The sequence below is a fragment of the Crassostrea angulata genome, chromosome 6 (assembly GCF_025612915.1).
Source record: "Crassostrea angulata isolate pt1a10 chromosome 6, ASM2561291v2, whole genome shotgun sequence".
Classification (NCBI taxonomy): domain Eukaryota; kingdom Metazoa; phylum Mollusca; class Bivalvia; order Ostreida; family Ostreidae; genus Magallana; species Magallana angulata.
This window is the reverse complement of record NC_069116.1, coordinates 47,978,234-47,990,760: the sequence shown is the minus strand read 5'-3', so window position 1 is coordinate 47,990,760 and position 12,527 is coordinate 47,978,234. Positions and strand designations below refer to the sequence as shown.

Below are 12,527 nucleotides of genomic sequence, written 5' to 3'. Positions count from 1 at the left end.
CTGTAGGAGACATATGAGATACTTGTAAACGTTTGATCTTTAGCCATGTTCATCTTAGCGCCGATATGCATGCATCAATATCTGTTTATTCTGTATGTTGACATGTACGATTACGCTACATTAAATGTCTTTGTTATGGATGTTACTTCAAGTATTCAAATTTGAAATAAAAGTGCTTTCAAATAAACATGATTAATGAAACTAAATATAATACATGTAGAAAAATAATATTATTGTACTTGTAAGTAAGAAATAATTACTATAAAGTAAATTATTTTAATAAGCTTACAATTATATCCATCAAAATTTGAATAAAGATTTTGAAGATATATGTACATTTTACTTTAAACGCAGTTCTTATAATCATCCAATTTTTCTGACTGTATATTTGAAACTCATTCATATAGCTTAAACCTTACAAGATGAAACAATATATCTTAAAATATTAATATCTCAATACTTTAGATTAGCACCTCTAGGATCACCCCCCCCCCTTGATTTTACACTCTAGCACAGCCCTTGACCGATTGACCTTTAAATTAAAACAATTGTAGAAGTATCCATGCTTATAATACATGTGATTATTTTCGTTATTAATGTGTAAAAACATATAAAATGAATCTTTCTTTCTTATGACGGTTTTGATAAATAAATACTAAGATAGGTGTATATCAAAATGCACAACGTAAGATTTCCTTGTACGTGTAACACTTCTCATTTCTTCCAAAGAGAAGTGGATAAAAAATTGCTACCGTAACAAAGCTGAATAATAATTATGTTTTTTCCTTACGTGACGCATCCCCCACCCCCCCCCCCCCCAAAAAAAAACCCCAAAAAACCCCCCCAAAAAACAAACCAAGAGATGTTTGTAAAACACTTATGCCCCCTCCCTTGAAAACATCTGCAAAGAAAATGAACGGAAACTACAAATAATAGAAAATTTTCTAAGTCCAAGGGGCATAAGTCGAAAATTGCTCGAACGTACCCAAAATCAACTTTAACCTAGATATTATTATGATTAAGCTGTATACCAAATTTCATTTCAATATGTGCATCCTCTGCAAAGAAAATGAACGGAAACTGCAAATAATTGGAATTTTTCTACGTCCAAGGGGCATACGTATGTCGAGAATTACTCGATCGTACCCAAAATCAAACTTGACCTAAATATTATTATGATAAACCTGTATACCAAATTTCATTTCAATATGTGCATCCTCTGCGAAGAAAATGAACGGAAAATGTTGGTGAAACGACCGACCGACAGACCGACCGACCGACCGACAGACAGCAGCAAAGCAATATGCCCTACCTTCTATGAAGGGGGGGGGGGGGTCATAATAAAGACTCACACGACATATGATGTAAAACAATATTTTAATGAGTGCATCATGTAACTAGAAAATGCACGACTGTTGTATGATAGTATATAAAGTCCCATGACTATGATTTAAGCTAAATAATGCAAAAACAGAGTTCGAATTTAGCTCAAATATGAACCTTAAGGTCAGACGACACGTTCCTCGAGAATTTTTTTTGTATCTCCTCGTAATAAAGAGTTCCAATAAAAAATATGAATTTTTATAATTACTTTAAAAATAATCAAAATTTACTTGCTCTTGGTAAATGTCTAGATGGTCGAGTGGTTAGAACCGTGGCCGCTCACTGCTTGAAGCGTATAGGTTTTAGTGGACGTGAGTTCGAAGCCCCGCCCCGGCCGATATATAGTTATAATATTGTGAATTTCGCTGTGCTGTAGATGTATTTATTTTTATATCAGCAATTCAAGTGTATTTTCAAGAAGATTATATAGGAAATTGCATACTCTAGTATTTTGCAGAAATGCCTGGTAAGGTACCCTAATTTTTTGCAAGAAAGCTTGTCAAAGTAGTAGTAAACCATTTACAAATTCCCGGAAAAAGTTATCTAAAATTGAGGAACGTGTCGTCTGACCTTAAAACAAACAAAACCCCACAGAGCTAATGTGCATGTTAGATTTGATCATTCCATTATCTAATTAATGACTCAAACACCATCATCAAACAAAGAAATATGTTTTTTCTTACGGATAAAACAAATAATGTTTATGAAAATTGACGCGATGTATTAACACTGCATTTTATATAGCCATGTATTTCTTATTAAAATTAGATGCATTTCTGGGTTTTATTTCTATAGAGTTATATCGAGTAAGAAAAACCGGATTTGCATAAAAAATGTATACGACAAAAGTTGTACTTAATACATAATCTATTTTTAAATTTGTTTTCCTCGAAACAAACTTATGGGAACAAAATAATGATTAAAGGACAAAAAATCAAGGAAATGCATTGGAATACCATATTTATAATTAAATGTTTCGAATTATATCAAACTAAATTTATTATAACTATACTATTTAGGTTACAAGAGGAAATAAAACATATTCATATCAACTTATACAAAGTTGTACGATTTCCTTAATTATCCAATATAGAAAGCTTTTTGTACAAATCAGGAATATTTGTCACGGAAGTTTTCAACATGTTAGAATGTGTTTGATACGCACAAGAAACAAACATCATTTCCAAAATACTAATGATATTCAAAGTACACAATAGATGTTGACAAATTCTATCAAAAAAGTGTATTTATGATTATAGTAACAAAATAAAAAAAATTAAGCTATTTTTTCAACCTTGTAATCTTATCTAAGAGTTGTATTTGTACAACTCAGATCACGTTGATACATTAAGGGTTTTCAAAGATAAGTATTGGATATAATATATTTATGATGTCGGGTATTATGACACAACTTTGGAATGATATCATAGGTGGAAAATGGTGTAAATAACTTCTTTTGCAATAGAAATGAAAATAAAAAAAATAAAATTTGAGAAAAGTGCAAGCGTTTGTTCGAAAATTAATAGATAATTACATCACAAATTAATAACTATTGTGTAAATTTTCGTATGCTTCCGGATTATTGCCTCTGAAAACAAAATGGCTCTCAAAGTATTGGCTAGATCTGATGTCGTTTAACGGGCATGCCACGTACGATGATGGGTATCGAGATTCCTTGGCTCTCTTTTTCCTTATTATTTGTAGTTTTACCGTGAAAGACACGCAAATCACAACGAGAACAAATGAAATGCTGATCCCTATCACGAGGTCTTCTTGATGTTTCTCCATGAAAGATTTCTTAATGTTAACATTTTCATTGAAAGCGCCAGGTACAGTTAATGATTCTGTGGATAAAAAGTACACAATGATTTCGACAGGATTTAATAAGAGAACTTAATTTTCTACAAACATTTAAGCATTGGAAAAGTTCAAATTTTGAGATTTCAAGCAAAATGCATTAAATAACTAATCTTATTCTCGGAATTCAATAATCTTGGTCATTGATATTTGAGGGCAAAAAGAGCTTTACAGTTTAACAAAGAGTAGAAAATAAAGAATGCAGTGTATCTTGATGTTAAATGCTTCATGATATTGTATGCTCGATGTACTTCCCAGTACAGTTACACCGGCGCTTGTATTTTTCACCATAACTTAGATATGAACAGTGTGTTAAAACATGCTACCACAAAAACTATTTTTACAGTCTGAAACCAATTTTGAAGATTGTCATTCCACAAACACGCATATGTGTACTGTTAACAGAGAAAAATTTGCCCCCGTTTTATTTTCTACCCTTTCGCCCTCGTTGTCATCGGGCGAATTTAAGATTGGGCGAATTTCAATGTCCCAAATATCCCTATTTAAATACAACTTTGTCTTTGCGAATTCATGACGGGACAAAACCGTGTGGAAAAAAAGAGGGGCGAAAATTAAACAGGGCTAAAAAAAACTGTATAAAGTATTTCACTTTGCAAAAATAAAAGGGTCTATAAAGGTTTACGAAGTAACTAATATGTTTAAAATACTCTGCGGGCAATGTTCTCCAACAATTACAACCTTGTTGATACATCATACATCCTTGGGTGTGGTCGCAAAATCGTTCAGAGCAGTTGCACTTTTGCCGACATAATTCACCATAGCTTGGATATCTGCAGTGTGCTGTACAATTTACCCCATAAAATCCAGCAGAGCAGCCTATATTGATATACGGAAACATATCACAGTCTTCAATGGACACAAATATTTTGTAATATATTTGCTGTTTTAATATGTAAATTATATTTTACTAAGATATAGATGATTTTATATGACATAGTTTAGACAATAATAGACTTAATTTACAATAAGATTGCGAAACATGCGAAAGACTTGTACAAATCCTTCTCCTGAGTAAAGGAAATCGGAAATGTGCAAATTACAAAGAGGCCAAAAATACCAAGAAAACTTCTTTTTAAGTAGAAAAAAAACCAGTCGATGAAAAACACAAATTTATCTTAACGTTCTTATTAATCGATTTGCATGTAATGATCTTCAAAATTTACAACCTTGTTGATACATCATACATCCTTGGATGTGGTCGCAAAATTGTTCAGAGCAGTTGCACTTTCGCTGACATAATTCACCATAGCTTGGATATCTGCAGTGATCTATACAATTTACACCATAAAATCCAGCAGAGCAGCCTAAATAAAAATATGAAAACCAATCACATCATTAATGAACATCAAATAAATGTCAACGTCTTTTATTTAATCCCAAACACAGGCATTAATAACATCTGTGCATTTTAATAACCATAACTAATTACATGACTGCTGAGAATCTAAACACATTGTAAAAAGCAACGACTAATCATTCAGTCAGTTTTTCATTTTCAAACTTTATTGCCATTAGGTTATACTATAATTAAACAAAACACAATCTACATGAATAGACAAGTTTACATAATATACGTTAAGTTATATACAAATTTTATGCATTATCAAATTGTTTCTATTTTGTATGAATATCTAAACTGCTCGGTCTTTTCACCATTAAAACGTTATTCTAGTTTGAAGTTCTCCTTAATCGATGTGCATGCAATGTGTATTCAATTACAACCTTGGTTTTGATTGATCATACATCCTTCGATGTTGTCGCAAAATTGTTCAGAGCAGTTGCACTTTTGTTGACATAATTCACCATAGCTTGGATATCTGCAGTGTGCTGTACAATTTACACCATAAAATCCAGCCGAGCAGCCTATATTTAAATATGAAATCCTATCACAGTCTTACCTATATTTTAAGAAATGCTTGTTTTTTCTGTTAGAATACATATATTATGATTTTCCTAAATATTGATAATTTCATTTGTTGATGACGCTTACTGAGGGTTAAAAAATCCACTGATGATAATGAAAAACCATATATTATACAGTTATTGATTGGGTTAAAGGGCAACATAATTATAAATTGTTAGACCTGAAGGCTTAAATGTTGTCGGGGGCGAAGGGCCGAGGGCAAAACTTTCACTTGCAGATCCAACAATTCATATGTTGCCCAAATCCCAGTCAATAACTGTTTTGCTATACCCTTCACTTAAAATGTTTGCCTTAAAATGCCTGTGACGCCATATTTCGTATCATATCAAACGACAACTCTTTTTGCAATTAAGTTTGGGGATTTCCGTTTTTTTCGAATTCGCACTAAAACTAGTTAGCTGTGACGTAGTGGTCAAACAGTTTCAATGTTAGTCTGAGAGACAGGTTAACATCGAAATTGTCTGACCAGTAGAAATAACATTCGTTTTATTTGACCTTTAAGTAGTAAGATATTTATAAGGGTATGACAATGTATGTTACAGACCTTTCATTGTAGTGTTACTTATCACTTTCAGAAAAGTTTGTCAATGACGTATTTTTAAATTTAGTGGCCAAAGCATGGCGCGCAGACGTTACCACAGTAATAAATTTTGCTATATATTCTTACCAAAATTGCGCAACTTTAGATACAGATTAAAAATTCAAAACAAACTTCTGGTAAAATATCCTTTTGACAGCCTTTTAAACAACACTTCATTTAATATCTATTAACAAAAAGCAAAGCGTGATTTTTTTGTTTACGTAGATGTTACACATAAGCTTGAATATTAAGCCCGGGCCTTTTCACTTCCTCCGAAAACAACACGAATTAAAAATTCAAATGACGTCTCATTGTTACAAAACTGGGATAGTCAAACATCTTAAACATTGTTTTAATGCCATAAAAAAATCAGCTTCTATCTTTGGCGGAAACACCCCAAATTCAAAAGGGGAATTCGGAAGTTACATTGCTTTAGCCATGTTTTGACGTGAACCTTAAGGGAAGTACTGTAGTGACACCTACATTTTAAAAGTTAAGAAAATATCATTAAATTTTACAAGCTGGTTGAGTTTTCTTAATTGTTAAACTATTACAAATAATTAAATTCTTTAAGAGTTTAGAAATGACCGTGGCACTAAACAGATACAAAACATAAGTTTTTCAGTAGCAATTTTAATAATTTTTCAGCCCAAATCTGCTCAGTTTTTAAATTCCTAACCATTTTTGAATTAATTAACATGTAAGAAAAAACTATAAAATGATAACATTAAAACATTCATAGTTGAAAAATACTTATAATAATTCAATTCTGCATAAAATGTATATGAGGTCAATGATAAAAAGTTTACGACATGGTGTTTTATAGCGTTTTTTAAGCAATTTTCAATATTTCTGCATTGTTTATCATACGATAATCTTATGAAACAAGTTAGATTAAACTGACAGAAAACATGCAAATTTATATTGACTAACAAATAAAATCTTAACTTATATCATTATGATACTGTCAAAAATGTTCCAGTGAAAAAACTAGAAACTTTTATCCGAATGTCCTCTGTTTTTCTATAAGTCCACAAGTCTTAATTCCATAATACAATAAAAATATCGTATGTTATGGCAATAATTATTTCTTTTATACATACTTTTGTGTTTAGCGCAAATACAAATTCCAAACGCAGGCGTAGAGGCGTATGTTAAAGAATAAATAACATCTGCTCCCTAAGGACGTTGTTTACTCAGGGTTTAAGTTCTCATATTCCGATTGTTATAAAGTTCAACGTCACGAGTAAAATCTGTTCTTAACACTAAAAGTATCTATGAAATAAATTATTATTGACAAACCATTCGATATTTTTACTACATTATGGAAATAGGCTCAAGCAAAGTTGGACTTTTAGCAAAACAGAGGAAATTCGGACTACAATTTTCAGATTTTGTTTTTCACTGAAATATTTTTGGTAGTACTGTAATATTCAAAGTTCAGATTTTGTTTGTTAGTTAACATTATTTTGCATATTTTCTGTTGGTTTTATCTCACTTTTTCGTTTAGATATTCGAATGGCACACACTAGAACAATATTGTAAAATGCTAAAAAACGATAAAAGACACCATACCTCAAAATTTTGATCATTGACCTCATTTAACTTTTATGCCTGCAGAGTCAGGTCAATATACCTAGTTTATTGCTATTAATGTTTTTAGCATTATCATCATTCAGTTTTTTTGTAAAATTGAATCAAAAAAGGGTAGGAATTTGAAAACTGATAGAGGAAATTCGGACAGTAATATTTATTAAAAATATGAATGAAAACTTATTGCTTTGTGTCTGTTTAGTGTCACTGCCATTCATAAACTGTATTTCATTTTTAAAAGAGTTAAGCAATTTGTATTATTTTCACAATTAAGAAAATTTCATTCATGGTGTAAAAATTTTAGGGACTTTTCTTAAATTTTCAAAAAAGATTCAATGACCATTATCTCAAAAAGTAGGTCATTGACCTACTTTTTTGAAAGTTAAAAATAGCACTACCATGATAGGTATTTTACACACAATAGATGGTTTTTCATTATCATCAGTGGGATTTTTTTTCATTCTGAGTAAAGGTATACCTTAAAAAGGCAAGAACCATTTACATTTCTGCTAAGGATATATAATAAGCAACAATTTAATAGAAATACGGAAATTTATCACAGTCTTTAATAAACATAAACATCAGGGAATATATTTGCTGATTTAATATATACATTTTGTTTCTTAAGATATTAATGATTTCCTTTTACTTAAACGTAAGTGTCATTAATTGGTTTAATTAACCTTAGCAAAAAATCATCATCAGTTTTTCAAACTTCGTGGCCACTAAATACTTGATACTCTTATCAAATATAACACAATCTATATGTATAGACAATGTTTAAGTAGCTATACGTTAAGTTACATACAAATTTCATGTTTAAATTATATGCAAGATACAACCTTGTTGTTGATATATCAGACATCCTTTAATGTGGTCGCAAAATTCTTCAGAACAGTTGCACTTTTGCTGACATAATTCACCATAGCTTGGATATCTGCAGGGCGCTGTACAATTTACCCCATAAAATCCAGCAGAGCAGCCTTAAATATAAAATAAAAATGATCAATGCCATCATTTAATTTAAAGGAATTGAATTTTGATATCTCTTTTATCAATTTTATTATGTTTTACTTTGAGAAATAAAACTATAATGTCCATTTTTAATTTTCAAAGGACATTCTCAAAGGACACAAAAATACATTAAATGTTGCCTATTCCTAGGTTCATTTAATCATCATTTTTAATATCTTCAACATCAATTTACATTGTATAAATCTATCACAGACAATCAATGAACATAGATATAAAGAAATTATTCCAAGATATCTTCATTTACACTTACCTTCTTTCACTCACAAGTTTGACAAGATGAAAACAAATCTATAGGACATTTTTCGATAGGAAATTCCTTTAGATGTTTACAAATATTACCAGAAACCTCGTAGTTTTATAAATCATATGGATACTTGACTGTTGTATGTACAGGTATATGCAAAAAATTACAAGAATACATCATACCTTGTTGTTGGAAACATCCTATGATATGATCGCATAACTCCTCAGTACAGTTACACTGGTGCTTGCACTGCTCACCGTAATAAGGATATATACAAGGTGTTGACCAATTTCTACCACCAAATAATCCTGAAACTAATTTTAAACACTTACTTAAACAAATAACTTCATGAATATGCTTACATATTGTCAAAAGAAAAGAGTTTTCAAAGCTTAAAAACCGTTTATATATATGGAAAGCTTACTTTGTTATCTTATTTTGCAGGTTGAATATAAAGACAAGTAAATCTATGCCTAAAGTTTAAAGGTTTATAAAGTAACCGTCCAATTCAACTCTCACAATCTTGTAAACAAATTTGTACGCAACATTATTATAATGTATCCTTGTTGATACTGTATACAGGGAAATATTCGCCCCCGTTTTATTTTTGCCCCTTTCGCTCTCGTTGTCAGCAAGCGAATAAAAGACTGGACGAATTACAATGTCTCAGATTTTCTTTCAAAACACAACTTTGTTTGGGCGATTTAAAGATTGGGCGAGTCGTTTGTAAGTGAAGAAGGGCGAAAATAACACGGGCAGAAAATAACCCTGTATATTGTTATTCAAACATCCTACGATGTGACTGCAAACACACCCGATGCAGTATTATCATTACTAATTGGCCTACATTACTCTTTATTTCAATATTTCATTTCTACGTTGACAATGATTTATTTTCAAATCACAGGTCCGGAGTCCGTTTGGAACAAATAGTAGGTTTAAGGTGGTATGGGACATCTGTCGATATTAATGTGAAATAAAGAACATTACGATCTTAATACTTTCATCGGCTTAGGATTTTCAAATTTTACAATTTTTCACCAAAAAATACGTTAAAATTTCTTTTTGAAAGGTAAATATTTTAAAACTCCAAAAGGTATTCGAAATCATGACTTACAGATTCGTCTAACCCACTGCGCTACACTGTTAGGTGACAACTGCATGTGGGAAAGAAGCTTTTACAGAATCACACTTGATTTTATTGTATATTTCGGTAAATAGTACGACACAAAATGGAAGTACCCCATACCACTTTAAGTGCAAAAGCAGGTGCCGGGAAATAGGCGTTAATTAAAATTCTAAATTTTGAACCTGACTTTGAGTATGTCATTTTGTTGATATAAAAACGAAATACGGAATGACACACAAAAAACTACTAAATGTATATTTAAATAACTGTGACGTTCGATAAGATACCTAAACGCTATTACAGGAAATGGTATCTTTGTAAATGAACTTCGTCCACAAGACAAGTCATTTGTCCACATATGTGTCCTAAACTTCCTTGTACATTCGACAAATGGCTGATGGAGTCAGACATATTCAAGAGAGTAGGATATGTAAAATGTGCGATTACAAAATTAATTTGAAATATATGATATTCGGGCATTTTCCTGAGATACATTTTAAAATGTAAATGACGTCGCGGTGACCCCGGTATCCAGCCAGCAGTAAAACTTTAGTTGTAACTATTGAAACATTTATGCACCACGTACGTTAAATACCAGATACTGGTGGATAAATTGATCTAAGTTCATAAAACATGCATTGTTCAAATGCCTCAACGTGCATACAAATACACCAAACGAAACTATGACGTAAGCGCATGTTTAACATACCAATAATATTGAATATTGTGAAACGATTTTAATTCCGATACTCCTAATAACAGATGTGTGCATTTTTATGTACATTGTGTTCTTATTTTTATAATTTTGAAATTTAACAATGCGTTGATTTTTTTGGCTAATTGTTCGGAACTTAAGTAACATTTAGAGCGAAAGGGATTTGCAGACTTCCCTAAACGTTTTAAAAACTTTCTATCTATCAGAGAATAAAACTTTGCGAAATAAGAATATAAACATGAATATGCTTTCTTTTAGTGGGTGAAACAGTAAATTGTTCAAAGTATTTTTTCTGCAATACTTGCTACATGTACCTTCAGCCTTTGATGAACAATATGCATGAGAAAAAACATTAATTTTATTACAGATATGTCAGTTTAGCTAACAGGTGTTCATGATGCAAATATTTGATATTTCATTTATTATCTCCAAAGTAAAAGTCCTTCAGACTAATTGGTTCAAAAATTTTGATTAAAATGTTCGGATAGTCAACTAGTAATAAACATAGTTTAGGAATGTAGTGAAAAAATACCTTATTTACATATATACAATATAACACTTAAACCTTTTGCTACATTTTCAACAGTTATTTTATTCAGCAATGATATTGGTCCGGTCAAAGAAATGTCAATGACCAAATGTAAAAACTATAGTAGTCAACGATAAGTAATAGATATCTGACAGAAAGATTTACGTTTTAATTGAGTATGATAATTTCAAACGTTGCTTTCTTATTTTATCCATAGATGTAGAAATCTAATTTTATACATAAATGTAGAAGCATTTGATAAATAACTTGAGTATATTTATATCCTTATATCCATAAACGAAAGAAAAAGTTTTGTACGCTAATGTAAAAGGAAAGCTTAAGGAATTCTACTTTTAAATGAAACACGAAACATTGTAACTCTTTTTCCTCTTCAACTGAATCCCAATTAAAAGCACCTAAAATTAAAAAAAGGCAAAAAAACCCATCTAAATAACACTCGAAATCTCATATCTGTGTGTCATTTAAGGAGAGAACCGTATGATACGTACATGTATGTAGGAATCTAAAGCCTTGCATTACAACACTACCCCTATCATCGTACGATCAAAAAAAGAAAGAAGTATACAAAATAAGAAAGATTTTACGGCTAGATTGAAATATTCATGTTGTAATCTTTACATGCGCATAGCAATATTATTTATTCACAGATACATGTAAATTTAAGCAATATAAGCTGCATTATTCATGTTTAATTTTTTTAAAAACTAAAATGTTCTCTTATACTAAAATGACAAAAATATCATGGTTTTTAAATTTCTGTTAGCCATATTTTTGTAAAAAGGCCTTTATGAAGCCTTATTTAGAGCAAAATTGAATTGTTGTCGTCCTGTACAAAAATTAATTTGCTATATATTCCTTAGACGAAAATATTTCCTTTGACAAAAATTAATGATTTTTTAAAGTCTTAATTATAATTAAAGTTTCAGTTATATGCAGACTTATCATACTGGCATGTTTTTGCAGCAAAATAAAATTCTAAAAAAAAAGGTAAAGAAGTAATTCTTTTTTTAAATTACCTTCAGTGAAAACTTCAAATGTTGTAATAAAACATGTAGCAATTGCATATTCCATTATATCAATCGAAAAGTGAATTGATAGTATTTTGCGGAACTGTATTACAATAGGAATATTTTCCTGTTTAACAAATTGTTAAGAACTCGACCCACAAACCATGAAAAATGGCCTAGTTTCAAATATTGAAAATTTTACCATCATATACTCTCTAGAATATGTGCTTCTTGGAAATGTTTTTCTTTTTTTAATATCTGTCATAGTTTTCTTGTAGAACGTCGTTAAATATGGTGTTATAAATTGTCAAGTCGGCTTATTTGCATGAAAATGATCGCGATGCACAGTGCTGTGTACATGCATATGCATTATTCAGCAAATGATTGAAAAATATGTGTGCAGGGAAATCAAAATAAATAACTGTGTTAATAATTTTGTTTATTGCAATATGCTGCGGTAAAATTACAAATAACAATATGGTTAACATG

The 12,527-nt window shown here is 30.7% G+C and overlaps 1 protein-coding gene across 3 annotated transcripts; it reads right to left on the bottom strand.

The window, feature by feature from the left end:
• Window positions 1-1,369: 1,369 nt before the first annotated feature.
• Window positions 1,370-12,129, bottom strand: LOC128186810 (multiple epidermal growth factor-like domains protein 10). 3 transcript variants are annotated; one of them, XM_052856715.1, is made up of 8 exons: window positions 12,048-12,129; window positions 8,820-8,951; window positions 8,282-8,341; window positions 4,984-5,124; window positions 4,428-4,565; window positions 3,940-4,077; window positions 1,954-3,227; window positions 1,370-1,500 (listed from the first exon to the last, which is right to left on the bottom strand). In XM_052856715.1, the coding sequence occupies exons 1-7, from the start codon at window positions 12,100-12,102 to the stop codon at window positions 2,926-2,928; spliced, it is 966 nt and encodes a 321-aa protein (XP_052712675.1). In that variant the 5' UTR covers window positions 12,103-12,129; the 3' UTR covers window positions 1,370-1,500; window positions 1,954-2,925. The 3 variants fall into 3 exon arrangements, with proteins under 3 accessions (XP_052712675.1, XP_052712674.1, XP_052712676.1); XM_052856714.1 differs by having other exon boundaries at window positions 1,370-3,227; window positions 8,201-8,341; XM_052856716.1 differs by lacking the exon at window positions 3,940-4,077 and having other exon boundaries at window positions 8,201-8,341.
• Window positions 12,130-12,527: the final 398 nt, after the last annotated feature.

What these genes read in the sequence shown, in the direction of transcription:
- LOC128186810 (XM_052856714.1), bottom strand. Translation starts at nt 12,102, where the DNA reads ATGGAATATGCAATTGCTACATGTTTTATTACAACATTTGAAGTTTTC. An exon ending in TCTGATATATCAACAACAAG is followed by an intron (nt 5,125 to 8,200) that starts GTTGTATCTTGC and finishes ATTTAAATATAG; the next exon opens with GCTGCTCGGCTGGATTTTAT. An exon ending in ATGTATGATGTATCAACAAG is followed by an intron (nt 4,078 to 4,427) that starts GTTGTAAATTTT and finishes ATATCAATATAG; the next exon opens with GCTGCTCTGCTGGATTTTAT.